Raw genomic sequence first — 19886 nt, 5'->3', positions numbered from 1 at the left:
CTGACAGGTCGGAAGAATACCGTCTGCTTGAACAGCAACATGGACATTTGCATATGTAAAACGTATATTGAAAATCATCAACTGTTGAGTGAAATATGGTCTGATTCTAAGGTAAAATGGTAAAAAATAATGAACTAATTTAAAAACGTGTAAATATGTTTTTTAATTGTCCTGCACTCCTTAAAACATATTGATTTGTTTAAAAAAACAAACAAGTTTTTTTATGCTAGAGCAAACAGAGAAGGTTTTGATACAGCTTCTGACATGAAGAGTTCGCTTAAAGCAATGGTAGTTATTACAAAAAAGGGCCAGCAGGTGGAAGCAGAGTATAACAGATCAGCCAGGGCCATGTTGAAAACAAGCTCTTTTTGACAGTAATTTCACCAGGCAGGTGAATATTGAGGAAACTTTGCTATATTCTAATGCTAATTGCTGTAAAACGGAAACAGATACAATTTATTTTTTTTAATTTGTAAAAAAATGTCCCTGATGGAAAAAGAGATTCCATGTTTTGATAGCAATCGAACACAATATTCTGTGGGTCTTGCAAAATCAGTCAAAGTCCAGTAAAACAGCGAAGGGGTTTGCTTCAGTGAAAATCGCTGCGAGTGAATGAGTTAAAGTTGTACATAGAAACAAAATACCCTTTTAAAAGAAGGACTAAATTCAATTTAAAAAAGTGAAAAATGGAAGGAATATTTTTTGAGAACATACAAAAATGTTAGCAAAAAGAAGTTTTGTATTGCATTGAATTAATTCATTTAGTTTGAATTAATTTTTACAGCATTTTTTAATAGTTTTAGTGTAGTTTCCCCCCGCTTAATAAACAGTATGGAGTATTTATCAAGTGCAAAATAATTTAAAAAAAAAGGTCACTTAGTATTGTTGTGCAATAAATTAAAGTGAACTACAATTTAAAACGACTGCTTGTCCTTCCTCCCTCTGTAAGGACGTACAGCAATATCAAAATAACATTTAAATGAATCATTTTCCTTCTTATTTTCTTTCATTAATGAATACTTGTTAGCTATAATAACCTTGGTCTAAACACAAACTGTATAAATGTAGCAAATGGGGGCGCGTCGTGGCCCTTTTAGACTGCAGTACAGTTCTCGCAGCAAAGCGTACAATGTGTTGCCGTGGCAACCGAGTGATATGTGAGTTATCGACGCGCGACCCGCTTGCGGACATCTCGGCGAGCCACGTGCACTTAGATCTTTCCCCCCCCGTTGTGCTATGCAAGGATAACATCATTAAGTCCTAAACTGGTAGATCATTCCCTCTTAAAGCGTCGTCGGTCGGTCGGTCACGTGACTCGCTTGGCTAAACCCCCGCAGTCACATGATCTCTCTCACTTCCCAGAGGAAGTCGCGCTGGCTGGCACAAAGCCGACCTTTCACTACGGGCTCTCCTGACAGAAGTGTCTCTGTGACAGGCTTGTTGCGCCGCAGCTGGTGGGACAATAGGCCACAGTTTGAGCTCACACCTTCAAATGAACTCTTTAATAGACCGTTTGTGCGTGTGCGCTTGCATGTGTATGTGTCTGCATGCATAACCCATTTCCCACCAAATATTATTTAGCAGTGCTCAAAACAATCATGTTCAGTGGGTGACCTGGCAGGAATTTGCCCCACTAGCGTCACCATGAGGGCGAGATCAGAAAATGTACAATTTGTTACATTGTAACAAAAAGAGAAAAGTGTGAGAATATCAACGAAAATAAAAAATATATAAATCTTTTCACTTTGTTGAAACAATCGTAAAATATAATACAATAAATTTGTGAAAATCATAAAAAAGGAGAGCGAAATGGAATAGAAAAACTGAAAAATAATGCTAAATTAGTGAAAATTTAATATTAATTTGAATTTGATTGAATGCGCTAATTATAATGCCTCCAGGGGAAATTCAAGTAAAATGAGTGAAAACTAATTAAAGAAAAACTGGGAAAAGGAAAATAATCTGGCAAAAATATGTGAAAATAAAAAATCGTGAGACTATCAGACATTCGTCAAAAATATAAAAAAAATAAAAATAAATAATATGGAAATGGTCAAAAATGAGTGAAAACCATTTCATATTAATATAGATTGTCTGAAATTTGTGAAAATTGTCCAAATGAGTACATTTTAGTTGAATTGTTGTTAGAAAAAAAAGTCTGGATAGTTATGGCATTAACTCTTTGACTGCCAGACGTTTTCAGAAAAGGGATGCCGCCAGTGCCAGCCGATTTAAGCATTTTGACTGATTTTCAAGGTCCACAGAAAATGTTCTGTTTGGACTATGGAAACACACGTACTACCAAATGAAAGATTGGACTTTCATCTTTCATCAGAAAAAAAGAGTTTGTTTCTACCTTATTCCGTTCTTTAGTAATCAACAATAGAAAATGGTTAGTTTGACCCAATTTCGCCTGTGTTGGACCAAAATACGGAGAAATCAAGCTTTTAGTGAAACGATATTATTTCATGCATTCTAGTGAATTTGACACTTCTTTTTGTCCATGAATGATGCCACAAACACCTAAATAGTGCTTTACTTCTATAAAACACTACCACCAAGAATGAAAAAGTGTTTTTTGATAGCAAAATACGTTTATTTACATTCAACAGTGTAACAATTTGACAACAATTTGGCAAACTATTTACAAATGTGTGCAACTGTGGTGCTATTTACAAATATGTGGATGTTTCAACGACAGTTTTTCTTTTTGTAACACTCTCCTGCGTGCAAAGAGACGTAACAGCATTTGCACAACAGATTGCCTCTTCGCGTGTGCCACTTTCTTGCAGGCCGTTTTTTTCCGGGGAATAGCAAGTATATACTGCAGTGTGTCATCAAGTCTAATATCAGGATCATGCTACGGTTACGTTACGGTGGTGTTACGTCTCGCTTCCCCGTGTCCTTCAGTTGCTATACCGGGTTGGTAGGAGATGTTCTGATCCATTTTATCCACTCCATTCATGGTGGCATCGTAGTCCAGAAACAGTGTCTTCTCCGTGATCAGACTGTACCCGCTCCTCCGATGAATATGCATTGGACTCGGGGTACTCTTCATTGTCCGATCGAATGTCCGCTTGTGCAGCTCCGCGTTTTCCGGCGTTAGCAGCGCTAGCCGGTGAGGCTTACTACGTGATCGTAAACACGTCCAGGCTTCCAACTTTGGCGTCAAACTCGCAGTCATCATCATCATCATCATCAATCTGCATTGGTCGATGCCAACTCTCCATCGCCCGATCGAATGTCCGCTTGTGCAGAAGTACCCGGCCGGCTATTGTGCGCGTTTTCCGGCCTTAGCAGCGCTAGCCGCGCTAGCCGCGCGTAGCCGGTGAGGCTTACTACGTGATCGTAAACACGTCCAGGCTTCCAACTTTGGCGTCAAACTCGCAGTCATCATCATCATCATCATCAATCTGCATTGGTCGATGCCAACTCTCCATCGCCCGATCGAATGTCCGCTTGTGCAGAAGTACCCGGCCGGCTATTGTGCGCGTTTTCCGGCCTTAGCAGCGCTAGCCGCGCTAGCCGCGCGTAGCCGGTGAGGCTTACTACGTGATAGTAACAGGCCAAAGCTTCCAACTTTGGCGTAGAGCTCGTTGTCATCATCATCGTTGACATCAATGCGCTTTTTAGTATTGATTGATGCTTTCCGTCTTTGAAAAAAATGCTCAAGCGTGAGCTGCTTGTAACCGGTTGCTTGGTCTAGCCATTGTGGCTTGGATCAGCCATTGTCTCCTCAACACTCTAGCTCCGCCTCACGTCTTCTACTGACGCCCACGGTGGGCGGCCCATCCAACCTTGTGCAAAGAGAGTCATCGCTGCCCTCTAGGGGCCAAAACGAGTCTTTGACTAATCATATCTGCCTGATACTTTCAGCACAGCTGCCCAAGGCTTTCCTGCACCCGTTTTTGAAAAAAAAAAAAAAAAACATAGGGGACGTCTTTTAACGTCCTCGGCGCCCTTCCCTAGGTTTATGCTAAACGTTTTATAACGTTTATGGCAGTCAAAGAGTTAAGAAGTCAAATGGGTGAATTGTTTTTATTTTTTTCTAACAATTAAAAAAAAAACATAATTCCACAAAAAGTGAAATGTAAAAGTTTTTGTAAAAATTGTACCAAAAAAAGAGCAAAAACCGAAAGCGAAAATTGTAAAGAAACAAACAATCAAACATTGTAAAAATAAGCAAGATAGTACAAAAAAAAAAAAAGAAATAAAAACTTTTAAAATGAATTGTTGAATTGTTAGGAAAAAAATCGGAATACTTATGGCATGAATATATATATATTTTTTAAAGAGTCAAAATGGTCAAATGGTTGAAAATGGTTTAATTCCACAAAAAGTCAAAAGAGAGCAAAAAACTGAAAGTGAAAATTGTAAAGAAACAATCAAACGCAAGGTTGTACCAAAAACAAAATAAAAAAAATAAGCGTTAAAAACATTTTAAAATGTTTTTTTTTATTTAAATGAGGGACAGTTGTACAATTAAAAATAGTCAAAAATGTGTTAAGATGGTCAGAAATCAGTTGTTGATTGCCAAAAATGGGTAAATGTAAATATGATTGAAATATGTTTAAAAATCAATTAGTGCTTTTTAAATCAATGTCTTCCCTGTTAATACTGTACATTACAGAAATGATTCTTCTGTTTACCTGGAGAGACATGCTTTGATGAACACAATAATACTTAATAATGCTAAAACAAAATAACAATATGTCATTTTACAGAATGACGAGCGAGTGACAAGTGGCGACAGCACCAGCGAGGTGTCCATCTCCTGCTCCTCGATTTCTACGGACGACACGGCCAGCGTGGGCCCGCCCAGCTCCAGCCCAGAAGGCAGCCAGGGCCTGGGCAGCAGCGGCTGGAGCCCCGAGGAAGGCGCCCCCCCGGTGGCCGCCGTCTCCGCCGCAGACGGAGCAGGAGGTGTCGCCGGGGATGCCGAGGACGAGGCCAAGGACAGAGTGACCGAGGTGCCGCGGCGCTCCTGTCTCCTGCGCAGCAGCCTGCGCTCCCTCTCGCCTCTTCGACGACACAGTTGGGGACCTGGGAAGAACAACGGAGGAGGTCCTGCTATGAACCAGAGGAGGTAAGCTAAATACGACGACGTAATTGTGGCCGCTTTAATATCGCTGCTGGTATTGTAAATAGTTTGGCAGGTAGTAAATAGGTGACCGAGTAGGTAGATTTTTTTTTTTTTTTTTTTTTAAGGAGCTAGTGAGGAACAGTAGACTCAAACAGATATGTTGGAAGAAAGGTTTTATTAAAAACTTTTGAACCATCTCTCACATATATCTAATATCTAAAAAGCTGCATATTTTTGCTTTTCTCCATATATCATCTACGGGTATGAACAAATGAGATGCAGTCGTCTCGCCTTCAACACATCAGCCCCTTGTTAAGTCGCTGTTATTTGAGCTTGACGCCTGTGCTCGTGTCAGCAGCTGCGTAGCCATTGTCCATGTAGTGACATTAAGATATGCAGCTGAACTTTTACACAACTTGACACGCACCAATGAGCGCACACAGCTTTATATTTGTTATTTTTATGAGCAAGTTGTGACGGTTGACTAATTCTTACGCTAAGGTTGAAGGGGAGCTCAATTATATACAAAGAACATAGAAGTTATCAAAAACGGTGTGAGAATTTTTTCATTATGAAAATGGATTGTAAACAAACATTAATCAAATCAAAATAGTGAAAATTCCTCTGTGAAAAATAAAAAAAATATTTGTGGGGAAAAAAAACTGTCAGCAATCACTGAAGAAGATTGGAGAAAAGAGAGAGATTTGTTAAAAAAGTAAAAAAAAAATTTTTAAATAGTGGTCTATAGATTAAATACAAAGTAAAGTTTATAAAAAATATTATAATACGGGTGGGAAAAATAGTTTTAAAAAGTGTGGAGAAAAATCATTAAAACATTGAACATTGTCCATCAACGAGTGACAATTTGTGTGAGAATAATTACGTGATAAAATTAGTCTGAATGGCAGAAATTACTGACAATTTTCACATGTCAAATAATGAGTGAAAATGCAGAACAGAAATACTTTATTTCTGTAGCATATTTGAAACAAGAGAAAATGACCAAGAAATAAGTGGAAAGAACAATTTCAAATCATTAAAAATGAGTCTGAAAAGCGATATAAGTGAAAATTAAATTGAAAGTGAACATTCTGAAAATTGTATTTAAAGAAGTGAAAATAGACCAAAATGGGGGGAACGTGTGTTAAAGTTAAAAATAGTTCCAATTATCACACACAATTTTTTAAATAATTTTTAAAAGTCAACTGAGGGAAATGGTTAAAAAAACAAACATGTAAGAACGATCTGTTTATGGTTCGAAATGAGTGAAAATTGTGAAAAAAAGAGGGAAAATTGTCCAAAATTGGAAAAAATTGTGAGACTGGCGATAAAAGTTATATTTCATTTCCTGTCTTTGTCTCATTCATCACATGCTAGCTGCAAAGGGAAACTGACTGTTTACAGGAGAAGGTATATCTCACTGTATTGATTCCTTTGTGTGACTCGTTGTTGCCGTATCTCCATATAGCCTCCCTATAGAGCTCGTAGACGCCCTCTCTCACGTATACTTTTTCCAAACAACCGTTGCATTGTTGCTTTATCTCCACAGGCGACTTTACGAGTGAGAAATGTGCTTTTTTTCCCCTGCTGCTCTGGACGCACAAATAGCACACTAGTGTTTTGTAGCTTATGCTGCTTTAAAAACATGCACGCACACGTGCAGTGAATGAGCAGAGTTTGTGGTCTGAGGCTAGTGTTTTGCAGCAATTACAATTCTTAAACGGTCACACATGAGACAAACGAGATGGCCTCGTGATTGTTGTTGTTAGCTGTTATCGAAACATGCTGTGGTGATGATCTCATCAATCGGAATGAGGGAGAAAAATCAGAAGAGTGAAAAGAAGACAAGTGAAAATTGTCAAAAATTCATAGTTTAAAAAAAAGTTTACATAAAATAATTATGTAACAAATATTTTTGAAAATCTGAGGAAGAGAAACGAGTGAAAAATGTTTGACTAATCTGTGAAAATGTCCCATAAAATAGAAGAAAACATTCAGAAAATGATCAGAAACGAGTGCAAATGGTAAAAAAATTGATTGAACTTCATCCAAAAATATGTGAAAATTGCCAGAATTGTTTTTTTGGGTGTGTTTTTTTAAATGACCTTTCAACAGATGAGCAATGTTAAATAGCATATTGTTGGCATTGGACCGAAATCACAATTTGGTAAATTTGTTATTTTTTTCAAAAATGTTGGCTATTCGTTAATTTTGTTTTTACAAATAATTGACCACCAATCTAAAGTGTTGAAAATGTCTTGCTCTCTTTAATTCGACATAGACGAATATGTTTTTTTAGGGCCGATACCGATGCCGATTATTAGTAGTGAAGGAGGCCAATAACCGATATTTGAAGCCGATAATTGAAATGAAATGAAAGCGATTCAGTAAAAGGGGAAAAATTGAACAGGAAGTCTCATACCAAATGAGTCCTAGTTGAAATTCTAGGCAAGGCTAAATTGTGTGGCTTTTATTTTATTTATTATTTTTGCCAGCCATTGTGGGGCACGCAGCTTGATTTTCTTTCCAGTTGTCATAGTCGCGGGCGCCCATGTCTGCATTCGCGAACGCCCCGCCTCATCACTCATCCCGTCCATCAGTCAGTCGGCGTCCTGCGTTAGCAGCTGCCGCTCTGATTCATGTTGGCAGACGACCTCGGGGCTCGGCAAAGCGTTATGTGATAATACTGTCAGGAAGCAGGCCTCAGTGTGACGGATACGTTTGCGGCCCTCTCCCCGAGGATGGGTGAGCGCTTATCTGGACTCCGACAATCAGCGAAGTCACGGCCGCTTTTGGTCCACTTGAGGTTAATTATGTTCCGAAGTGACGGGCCGATGATTTGCTGGATAATGGGGTGCCATGCAAAACCTCGGGGCTCGGAGATAAGGGAGATTTATCAGCACTGCAGTCGGCCGGGGTAGCTCATCCTGAAATGTTGCCGCGGGGTTTTCCTCCCCGTGACTGCCGTCATTGGATTTTCTTATTTTGTTTGTGTTGGAAATCCTTTTGAAATCATCTGCATCAGCTTTAGTGATATCAGTAGAAGCACTAGCGTTTTCCAGTATTGGCCGGATTTCCAAAACCTCAGTCGGCATGTTTTCTTTCGCTCCGCAATGGCTCTCGTTTCTATTCAAGTCCCGCCCAACCGGACCACCAATGGCAAGTCATGCAGTCATGGGTTGTGTACGTGTCAATCTTTCCTTGCCATTTTATTGTTATTATTTATTTTTCTTGGATTGATTTATTTGTATCAGGGACAGTATATATTAATAAACATTTCTGGAAATATGCCAGAATTAGCCAAAAGGCTAAATGCTTATGTGTTTACGGTAGCGCACAGCCACAGTGTCCATTATGTGGATGCGATTCAGCTTCTTTTTCTTTTTTTTTAACAGTTAAAGATTTTTTATTGGCAATAATGTTCTATACAGCTCCAATAATCTAAATATGATATTCTGGTTAATATTGCGTTAGTGGAATATGAGTTAAGCAGCAAAATCCAGACGTTTTATCCATCTCAGGGGGCGGCCATTTTGCCACTTGCTGTCGACTGAAAATGACATCAATGTTGCTTAGGTCTGCGCAGCTTCTGAAAACAGGTGAGCTGTGATTGGTCGTTGCCTGAGCCCTGAGCAACTCTGATGTCATCTTCAGTTGACAGCAAGTGGCAAAATGGCCGCCCCCTGAGATGGATAAAAACGTCTGGATGTAATATTAATGTCAGGTTTAGACTAGTGAGGTCACATAACATATTATTGTCAAAAACTGTTTAAGGTTGACTTCCACTTAAATGTTAATGCTATTATTTTTCATTACAAATGTATTATAACATCTGTTTGTTTATTTTTGTATATTTTTATTGTCATCTTTCTTTTAAAATGTTCATATATGTATTACTTCAATTATACTTTTATGCGTACTTATTTTAACTCATTCACTCCCAGCCATTTCCCCTCCGCTCCCGGCTGTTTTACTGGATTTTGACTGATTTTGCAAGGCCCACAGAATATTGTGTTTGATTTCTATAAAAACATGGAACCTACCAAAAGAAAGATTAGAGTCTCTTCTTTCATCAGGAAAAAAAATATATATTTGTATCTGTTTCTGTTTTGCAGCAATTAGCATTAGAATATAGCCAAGTTTTATCATTATTCACAAACCTGTTGAAAACACTTGGAAAAGGAGCTTGTTGCAACATAGCTCTGGCTGATCTCTTATACTCTGCTGCCACCTGCTGGCCATTTAAAAAAACTACCATTGCTTTAACCATTCTCTTCAGTTCAGAGGCTGCATCAAAGCCTTCTGTATGCTCTAGCATAAAAAAACAACATAAAAAATGTATACTTACGTCTTTGGCAGCATGGTAATATTTAAAATAGAACGTATTTATACGTTTTTGGGGGCAAGTGAGTTAATATGTGGCTTTAAAAAGATAGTTTGTTTGTTTTTGCCAATCAATGCAGGCAAAAACAAAACTAGTGATACTGTAATATAACTGATAACTTTGAAATGGCGTAATATTCCTGCTCTGTGTCCGCACAGCTACAGCCTGGAGGGCCTAAGTGGCAGCCAAGAGGAGGCCCGGCGCCCGCCCTGTCAAGGCCCCCGCATTCTGGAGCCCTCCAGAATGCTGCAGCACGACGTGGATGAGCGCGGCTCACTCGTGTCGCTCACGGAGGAGCAGGAGGAGACGGGAGCGCCGTGCGGCCTGGAAAAGCAGGTCGGCGCTCACAAACGCGCCCTCGTTTGTCACCTTTGCCCTTTCTACCCGTCACACCCTCGACTCTCCTGTCGCTACAGAGGTCAAGGCGCTATCGTCCCTTGAGGAACAACTGCCCCCCGATGACCCTGCCCCTCACAAAGTCTGTGTCCATGCTCGCCATCAGCCACAGAGACATCGACGGTGAGTGGCTGAATTGAAATATGGAAATCAAATATCACGAAGTTGCACTTTTGTAGTGAGCTGTAAAAAGGCATCTAGCTGGGGCGTGGCGTGGCGTTCAATGAGGGCGTGGCGTGGACCACTTTTTAAAGAAATACATCCTAAAGTTGACAGAAAAGCTGCTGCTTGTTGTTGATTTGTCATTGTGTGCTTGCTCTGGTTCTTTGCCCACCTGCCCCTTCATCAGTGGTGGGACGTCTGCGTGGGAGGAGGCGGATTTCCTTCTCCTTCAGCCTTTCCCCCATCCTCACTAAATCTAAGTCTCAATCTCTTTACGGCGACTCGTCCACTAGCGACGATGATGATAACTTCAGTAAGTATCTGAAGCCGCTAGCCGCTGTAACCGAGGCCATCAGGATGTGTGACGTCACCCTTAGACACCCTGCAGTTCCTTGTACATCCAGCAGGGGTGGGCAAACTGTGGCCCGTGTGCCACTTAGGGCACGCTTCCTTTTTCAAAGAGATACTTGACTAATTTAACCATTTTCAGCAGCAAAAGGTTAATATTTTATCCAAAATTAATTTGGTAATTTCATTATGTTTTTATGTACAATTAATTCCTTAAAATACTATTTTTTTTCTACTTGTTGTCAACTGAAGATGACATCACCTGTGCTGAGCAAAACCAGAAAACAGTTGAGCTGTTATTGGTCGTTACCTACTTCCTCAGCACAGGTGATGTCATCTTCAGTCTTCAACAAGTGGATTTTTTTTTTTTTTAAAGTTATTAATTATACAAGAAAAATAATTAAGTTATCAAATTCATCCTATACACAATATTAACTTTTTACTGCTGAAAATGGCTCAATGAGTCAAGTATTATCAATTGTGACCCTTGAAGCATAACTTTGCCCACCCTTGGCCTACCATGTGAAAATAACCGTCCTTTTGTCGCTTGACACGGTTCAAGAAGTCCCTGTGCACCAAAGTCTAACAGCGTCCAGGCGAGGTCGGCTGAGGCAGAGAGAGAGATAAAATATACATGAAAAATGAATTATGAATTTCAGCCCAAAAAAAAAAAAAGCACCTCGTGCTTTATGCTGACTGTTTTGATAAAAAAAAGTCAGCTGGAAGTTAAACAGTCTACTTTTTTGTGGAGCTCGGCAAGATTGTCATCTTGAGTTCTCCAAAGTTTGCTAGGATTTTGGATTTTGATTGACAACTGACACATTATATTTAAAATGTTTGAACATTTCTTTACAGAGAACATGGGCATGTGAAGCCCTTAGAGATTTTTTGGTGATTAAGGGCTATATATGAACAAAAATGTCTTGACTTTACTTGACCTTGTTGCTCAACGTGCCCCTGCTACCTGGCAAGATAATAGGGCGACAAATAACCAGACAAAGCAAATCTCGTCTTTGCTTTTGCTTTGACAAGGTAGCTAACAGACAAAGCAACATTTTTTTTTTTTGCCTGCTTGCGCTTTGTCAAGACACCAAACAAACGAGGCGACATATATTGCCTTCGCTTTGGCAAGATAAACAGATGGAGCAACGTATCGTGCGCTCTCTTTGGTTTGGCAAGATAACAAACCTGCAAACGTACCATGCCGTGGTGTGGGCATGCATGACTGCATAATCGAACATTTGATTTGTGATTATTCATTCGTCCTATTACTTGAGGTCACTTTCAGCCATTTTTACTGAAGCAACCCCCTTCACTCCCGGTTGTTTTACTGGATTTTGACTAATTTTGCAAGGCCCACAGAATATTGTGTTATATTGCTGTAAAAACATGGAACCTACCAAAAGAAAGATGAAGAGTTCTTTCATCAGGAAAAAAAGTATATTTCTGTCTGTTTCCGTTTTGCAGCAATTAGCATTGGAATATAGCTAAGTTTCATCATTATTCACAAATCCGTTTAAAACACTGGGGAAAAAAAGCCTTTTTCGCAACATGGCCGTGGTTGATCTCTTATATTCTGCTGCCACCTGCTGGCCGTTTTTGTAATAACTATCATTGCTTCAAGTATTCTCTTCAGTTCAGCGGCTGCATCAAAGCCTTCTGTATGCTCCAGCATTAAAAAAAAACAAAAAATTATAAACACGTTTTGGGGACCATTGCAGTTAAAATGTGGCAGTAAACTGTTGTAATTTCTATACCAACACTTGATTTAGATGTTCTACCCTGAAATTAAAGTCTGCAGTGAAATCACATCTTGTTTGTTAAATTTCACCATCCATTTTAGTGTTGTTTAAAAAGGCAAAAATCTAATAATTGTTGATGTTCCAATATTTTAGACTTTGGCAAGATAATAATGAACAGACGAAGAAACATATTGGCTTGGCTTACACTTTGGCAAGGTACAGTAAATATGTGAAACGCTGTATCTTGTCTTTGCTTTGGCAATTAAACAAAGAGAACACTCAACATATCTTGGTGATTCTGTAAATAGTGTGCCATTAGCCTTTATTTATCAGCTCTTAATGGCAGCGAGCCGAAACGGTGTCTTCTGGTGTCAGCTTTTGGCTTTTGACCACTGAGCAAGTGACAGTGCTTTTGTTTTGGCCTTCCCGCTGTGACTTCCAAGGTTAAGCATCTCGCTTATAAGTATTTAGACAGGCGCTCAGGGGAAGGTAGGACATGGATTATTCCATTTCCTACCCTGTTTTTTGGTGCCAGGACTCCTTAAACTTTGACCAGGCAGGCAGAAGTAGTTCTGGTTCTGGAGGTTTTTTTTGGGTTTGTTTTTGGAATGCTTCTGTTTCTGTTTATTTCATGTTTTTGTAGTACGTTTGTAGTGGACGTGTTTTTTTTTTTTTTTTTTTTTTTTTTTTACTGAATGGTTTATTTTAGTCTTTTCATTTCTGTTGGCAAGTTAGCAGTTATCGTAAAGGACTGGCAAGGAACGATTGCATTACACTAATTGTGTGCCAGGTCGACATGTTGCTCATACATGTCTTGATGGTCATGTGAACAATCAAGCTGCCACTTCCAAGTGTGCCAGTGCAGAGGGTAGTCCAGCCAAATTTCGCTGGCTTCATCTGTTAACGGGCTCCAATGTTCGCTTCTCTCCCCCATTTCCTTACCTGTAGGTCTGATCACCATCTGTCCTATACTTTTGTTTCAGTAGAGCAGATATCCAGTGATAAATGCTCATCACGTTTTTAGACCAACTCTTTTTTTTCTTTTTTTTTTTGCAGGTATGAGATCCTTCTCCAGCACGTCTGGATCGCTCGCATACAGGTCAGTGGAGCTCTAAACGCTACAGTGCTTATATACTGTATGTTAGGGCTGCACAATTATGAAGACAATATTTATCACGATTTTGGTAATAATTGAAATCAAGAAAAGACATTTGGCACAAAAAAAGAAAACTAGTGGCGTCAAAGTTAAAACCTTAACTAATTAATTAATCACAAAAAAATATCGCATTAATCATGTAATAACGCAGATTAATCACACTATTAATTTTGACCGTAGATGATCACAGCGGATGGTTACGTTAAAAGTAGCACAGGTTGTATTTGAGCAATAAACATAACTGCATGCATTAAAGTAAAGCATTTAATAAATGTTTGCGTATGACACTCAAAATATTTGTTCATGTCAAAATATTGGGGTCATTTTTTTCCATTTTAAAATATGCAAGTAATTAACTGATTAGAAAAAAATTGAAGATGAGAGTGTGCAATGGATAATTTTTTTTAAGATGTCCTCATAACAATAAATGTCAAAAAAATACATAACAGGTGCTCTTTAAATGACAGCCAAATAATGTTGATTAAAAAAAGCCTTTTTAATTAATTGATTAATTGTGATTAATCAGAATTCTAAGATGTGATTTATTTGCTAAAAAAAATTCTAAATAACTAAAAGAATAAAAAAGATAACAAAATTTATTAAAGTAGCTATTTTAAAATAAAAAAAAGGTGCAAATGTATCAATTCAAACAGCTCAAAATTATTATTTTATATAATTTTGATTAATTGCACAGCCCTACTGTATGTCATATGTACGGTACATTCTCATGTGTTTTTGTTCCATAGCATATCGGAGGAGGAGCCCGGGCCGCTACGCAGCGACGCTGAGGCGGGCAAGGCCACCACCAAAGTTAGCCGCACCTTCAGCTACCTCAAGAACAAGATGTACAAGAAGACAAAGGTGAGGCCACCCACCAGAATTTTGGCATCATCCCTCACTCAATTCTTCTCATCAATCAAAACCCTTGCAGTTTCCTTTTATAGTTTGTTAGCCACATGCTTTCTCCAGCTTCCTCTGACATAAAAAACAACAACAACAACAACCTTTAGTTGAAGACTGGTTTATCTGTATGTGGAATGTCAACATGCCCTGCAACTGACTGGCAACCACTCTCAGGTGTGTCGAGCTTCTATTACCAAATGTCAGCTGAGGTAGACTCCAGCTTCTCCGCCATTCTAATGGGAGCAATCTATAGAAATGAATGGCTGAATAGTTGGCATCACAGTAGGTGAAGAGAATGGAAAGCAAGAAAATGGCTGCGATTTCTACCATCTTTTCACATCTTACCTCAGCCATGTCAATTTTAAAGGGACAAGCCATGTTCAAACTGGCTCGTTGCTGCAGCGCTGTCGTCAGAGCGTCTCATTGCAGAAGTGTCAGCCTCACTTCCTCTTTGCCACTCGGCTCAATGGCGTCTCGCTGCTGCGGCTTGTAGCCACCGTCGCCGCTCAGCGATGTCATGCAGGAGGCTTATGCGGAGCCATGGCTTCTCGCTGAGGAGGTGGAAGGGCTGGCACCAGGTAGGGGGATCAGGTCCACGATATCGCCTTCTGAGCATCTGATGTTGATAGTCTTGCTGATGTCTTGAATGTAGCTTTCAGATTGTTAAAAGTGTGGTATATTGTTTTTTCTCTGCTTCTTGACCACCCCTGAGGTGGAAAACCTATAGCGTATTATCAGACTTAGTAGAGACTTGTTGCCGTGTTTCATTGTTGATGAGTGGTTGTGGCAGGAAGTGCACGTTTCGACACAGTCAGACCTTCAAAAGAGTTGAAAATAACGTAAACCGAAATGATGTCGCCAACGTAAAAGCCTATAGGTAATGTTTTGAGTAACATTTCAATCTTAATGTCTGAAGGTATTCGATTTCATGCATAGGAGTAGTTAATATTTGCATCCGTCGTACAAATGTAAACAGAAGTTAAGCCTTTTATTGACCTATGAGCGTATTTAAGGAAGTGCAGATCCAAGCTTGCTGAAGGCAAGAGTAGATCTTTTTAGCATTTTCTTCTGTTATGAAAGAAGTTAATTACGGTATCTTAGAACTAAAATCAAGTCAAATTAATCACCGTTTGGTGTTTGGAGGTGTTGTGGTGCAGAGGAAGGATCGCTGAGTAATATTCTTAATAGCTTATATTTATATTAGCAGCGCCATGCTAGCAGAGGAGTAGCGGTAGAGATCTGACGGGCTCTTTGGAGAAAGAAGGATGGTAAAACTTCTCAAGTGGCAAAAAAAAGTGAAGTCAGGTGATTAATACATTGCATTTTCCTTTTTTATTATTATTATTCAATGTCATATGAAAGCGTGAGTTCAGGGGCAGGATTACGGCCCGGGAGGCGAGTCTCTTCACATTGTTAAAATGTACACTTCCTGTTCTCTGGTTGTCATCACAGTTTTCCTCTTTGCCATCTTTGGAAAGCTTCCGTCTATGGAATTAGTTCTTTTGATGTTCACGTGAGGTCACACTTGAGAGTTTTTGTGCAACTGCAAATGGGTCACAGTTTCTAGATTTTTATTTTCCACCCGAAGTTTCTCCTTCTGAGATTTGTGCCCGGGGGCTGTTGCCTTGTTAACCTGAGCTTTGGAAACTCTGCTGCGTTGGTTTCCTTTGGGTTTGGGTGGATGCGATGTGACGTCAAGCCGTGAGAATAGGACCTCTTGTTCTTCTCCACAACACTTCATCCGAATTGCAATGACCAAACGGCAGAGGGATGACGTCATCTCTCGGTCTGTCTTTATAATTGTGCCCGATGAGGGAAAGGTCGGGAAAATACGAATTCCCAGACGGAACGTCTCTGTCAGCTGTCACACTTCCCGGGAGGAGTCAGAGTCATGTTACACCGTGTCTCATTCTTAGCCATTGACGACATATTTTTGCTTGAAGGGGCCAACTTATTTTTTTGTATGCATAATACATACTTTGTGAATTTGCACAACCAAATACATATTTGGTTAACTACCAATTTACAAAATTGTCTTTCTGCACTTTTGCCTCACTGTTATGTAACAGTGTGGCTATTTAACATCATAACCACAATCATGGCGAGTTTCTCAGCCAATGATCAGCGAGGCCGAACAAAGTTCCAAAGTTTTGACCGATGACATCTAATGCGGGCGGATCATGGCATCAAGGTTTGATTATCATTTTAAGGATTCGCCCGCTCATCACCGCTCACATCACATCTGTAATGTTTTGTAATTATAAAGTGCTATCACGCTACTTTTGTTGAAAATGTTCCGCAGCTCGTATAGTAAAAAGAAAAGAGGAAATGTGCATTAGGTGCTTCTTTCCTCCTATATTCTGCAGTCTTGCTCTTCTTGCAGACAGCACGCAGGGTCAAGCCCGTGTTGCGTTTTGATTGTGAAAAGCACCCAAAGTCTCGGAAGTTCATCTAATGAGGCAATTAGTTCTTAGCGTAAATAATGGGCTGCGTAATATTTCAGGCCCCCTGTCAGGCTAGTAATAACGGCGCTCAGCTGGATTCCGACTACGAATTTCCTAGCATCAAGGCGTGTTTTTTTTTTTTTTTTTTTTTTTGCCACGCTTTCACGCTCCCAAGTCACTTTTGTTTTTGCTGATGTGTTCCACCTGTGCAGGAAAAGGAGAAGGACAAAAAGGAGAAAGAGGCCAAGGAGAAAGAGAAGAAGGCGGTCAACGGGCATCACTTTGCCACCCTGAGCTACGGCCAAGCGGTGCCATGCTCCCACTGCTCCCAATGCAATAAGGCCCTCAGCAGCAAGGAGCTCTTCCAGTGCACATGTACGTACCATCACATGTCCTCGCCGTGTGTTTTGTTTGTGCGTTTCCCCTACATAATGTAATGAGGTCCCGTGCAAAAGTTGCCCTGATAGTTAAAATGGCGCTCACATTTTAGGACAGTGGTCGTCGTTGGGTTTATAGCTGCAATGCATCATACTTAGAGCTGTTCCTGATTACAATGAAATGTTAGAAAAATAATTGTTGGATTTTAATTGTACAGGTTTTTTTTTCTTTTTTCTTTTTAGTGTTTATTTTTAGTAGTTTAAGAAAATGTATTTAACTTAAAGTTTAAGCTGTGCAATAATCAACCTCTCGTCATTAGCACCATATTGACTTTAAGTGACCAAAAACAGCTGCAGAATCAATCACAAGTCTGGCTTACGCGACTAAAGAGATCAGTGCGGCAAGGAAAACGCAAGAAAGAGGATGTCACTGCTTGCGCAAGATTTTGGCGCAACAGTCTAAAAAAGCAGAAAGCAGCTTTCTGCTCATATGTCCCGTCATTGTGCTTCTCGTCACTTCTGAGGGTGTTTCCAGGCAGATGCCGGCCGGACTGGAAGATATTCAGGCATTCGCACAGTCACTCGTTTGTGTGAGCTTGAGGCAATGTGCGGGGCCTGCCTCCGCGAGATGTCATAAAAAGCCCTCGTAAAAGTGTTTAAGAGGAGAAAACGGCCATGGAACTCCCAAGTAAATAGCAGGCTGTGTTGCATAATCTGCAAGGTGAACAATCCCCAAAAAATAATTTAAAAATACAAATAGAATGCATGCCATGAATAAAAACAATTACAAGTGAAACAAAAAAAGTTGAAGCAAAAGTAACATGTTAAAAATAACACAAAAATAAATACAAATGTGTTAATGACAATAAAAACTAAAATTCAAACAAGATATGAAAATACAAAAATTAATAAAAACATGGAAATAGGAAAATACTGCAACAAAAATATTAAGCTGTTTTATTCCACCCATCTGTAATTATACCTTTAACATTACATTTCTTACATCATTTATCTGTTTTAATTTATTATTATTATTAATGTACGAATAAAATGCAATTACATAAAAAAATGTCATACAAAATACATTAAAAGTAACACTAAAGACTAAAATAAATGAACGTTTAATAAATGCAAGACAAATATAGATTAAATGTTTTTAAAGAAAAGTTGTAGAAACATACAATGAATACATACTAAACTAAATACAAGAAAAATTCAAAGATGTAAATAAATAAAAATACTAAAATACAATTTTAAACTCACATAAAATAAAGATAAAAACTAATAAACGTGTTGTATAGTGTATTAAACACTACAATAAATACATGTTATAATTACATTTGAGAATAATGAACACACAAATAAAATACAAAATATACAGCGGACCTAGTTGTTGGACCCTGCGATGTGAAAGAAACGTGTAACGCTTTCTTTCACTTGGACTCAGACGAGTGCTTGCACTGACATCATTGTAAAAGTAGGAAGTGTGCACTTTCACGCGGAAGATGGTTTAAAAAAAAGAAAAAGAAAGGTTAGCTTTTGTTGGGGGGGGGGTTATTTTTACATTTTACCAAGCGCGCAGTCTGAGGTCCTATTTTCTCAAAGGGGAGCTTTCATATACAGTGTGACCGCAAAAAACATTATTTGTACAAATTTAAAAGTTTTATACGTGTATTACTGTATATTGCAATGTAGTATTGGTGCAATCCGACAAACAGCTTTCTACAAAACACCTCTTTTTTTAAATTCATTGAATCCCAAAACATTTTCCAAATATTAATGTAACTTAAAAATATGTATATTACAGACCCGTTTAATTACTTTCACAATTCTAAAATATATTAGAAAACACGTACAATAATATGTTAGACTCATTTACAATTTACTCTCAGAAAGTCAGTATGGGTTCAGAATTAAGTAACAGTTCAACCTCCCATGTAAACAATAATAGAAGCAAAAGAGAAAGTAACAGTTGCAAGAGTCAATAAAAAGCACGCAATTGGCAAATTAATTGAAATAAATTGCTTAAAATAAGCATCAATTATCATATATTACTCACTAAATTGAAAATAATCAGTTCAAAAGTTTTTTAGTTTTTTAGATTTTTTTGTGAATAATTTGTGATTCCTTAGTACATTAAATCCTCTCTAAGTGCACCTTTTTATTATTTTTTCAATAGTAGCGTTAGAGAGAGAGAGATGATGTATGAGTCTCCATTGGAAACGAGTATGTTTGTCTTCCAAACTGGAGACCAAAGTGCTTTTTGGCAATCTCCCGATGACTGAGAAACTTTCCCATGCATAGCAATGGCTAATGTGTTTGTCAGCCATCTTAGATTCCCCCCCCCCCCCCCCCCCCCCCAGTATTACCCCGTGTTGCATCACACGCCGCAATCTGCTTTTCATTAGCGGGCCAGTTTTCCAGCCACAACACCTTTTCTTTTTTTCACCCAGCGTTCTCTCACTTTTCTTTTTTCCCAGACTGCAACGCCTGCGTGCACAAGGGCTGCAGGGACGGCATGGCCGTTTGTGCCAAGGTGAAGATGAAGGTAAAGAAGCTTCACCGAAGCGTTTGCATGTCGTCCCGTGGGCCAATACTGACGTTGCCTCTGCTCTCTCTCTCACGCTCACTCTTTCTCTCTGGTCCTTTTAACGCTGGCCAGTTGCCCAGGCAGCAGTTTAACACAGTGCCAGATTCCAGCTCCTTCCCCGGTGTCACCATGAGGAACAAACGTGAGTTGCGAGCATCAGACACAGCTTCAAACGTGCACGAATGTACAGCAACGTTAGGTACCCCCCCCCCCCCCCTTCCCCCCACACACACACCTACACACCAGCATTTCTAATGTCAACATGTGAAAGAGATGTCAGGTCAGCAGAAGTGGTCGAAGC

At 39.3% G+C, this 19886-nt stretch overlaps 1 protein-coding gene across 4 annotated transcripts in view; it reads left to right on the top strand.

Moving 5' to 3' along the window:
- The window catches only part of akap13a (A-kinase anchoring protein 13a), a 93392-nt gene that overhangs the window by 52694 nt on the left and 20812 nt on the right, over positions 1-19886 (top strand). For 2 of the 4 annotated variants that reach the window (XM_086071386.1, XM_086071384.1), the window contains exons 12-21: positions 4725-5086; positions 6461-6493; positions 9626-9803; positions 9884-9986; positions 10213-10338; positions 13172-13214; positions 14018-14132; positions 16831-16993; positions 19476-19543; positions 19658-19727. In XM_086071386.1, the coding sequence (XP_085927512.1) occupies positions 4725-5086; positions 6461-6493; positions 9626-9803; positions 9884-9986; positions 10213-10338; positions 13172-13214; positions 14018-14132; positions 16831-16993; positions 19476-19543; positions 19658-19727 (1261 nt within the window). The remainder of the gene's footprint in view (positions 1-4724; positions 5087-6460; positions 6494-9625; positions 9804-9883; positions 9987-10212; positions 10339-13171; positions 13215-14017; positions 14133-16830; positions 16994-19475; positions 19544-19657; positions 19728-19886) is intronic. The other 2 variants (XM_086071385.1, XM_086071388.1) reach the window with 2 other exon arrangements.

The sequence above is a fragment of the Leptonotus elevatus genome, chromosome 3, assembly GCF_054856555.1.
Source record: "Leptonotus elevatus isolate MCC_2025b chromosome 3, RoL_Lele_1.0, whole genome shotgun sequence".
In the NCBI taxonomy this organism is placed as follows: Eukaryota; Metazoa; Chordata; class Actinopteri; order Syngnathiformes; family Syngnathidae; genus Leptonotus; species Leptonotus elevatus.
This window is presented reverse-complemented; position numbering and strand designations above follow the sequence as displayed.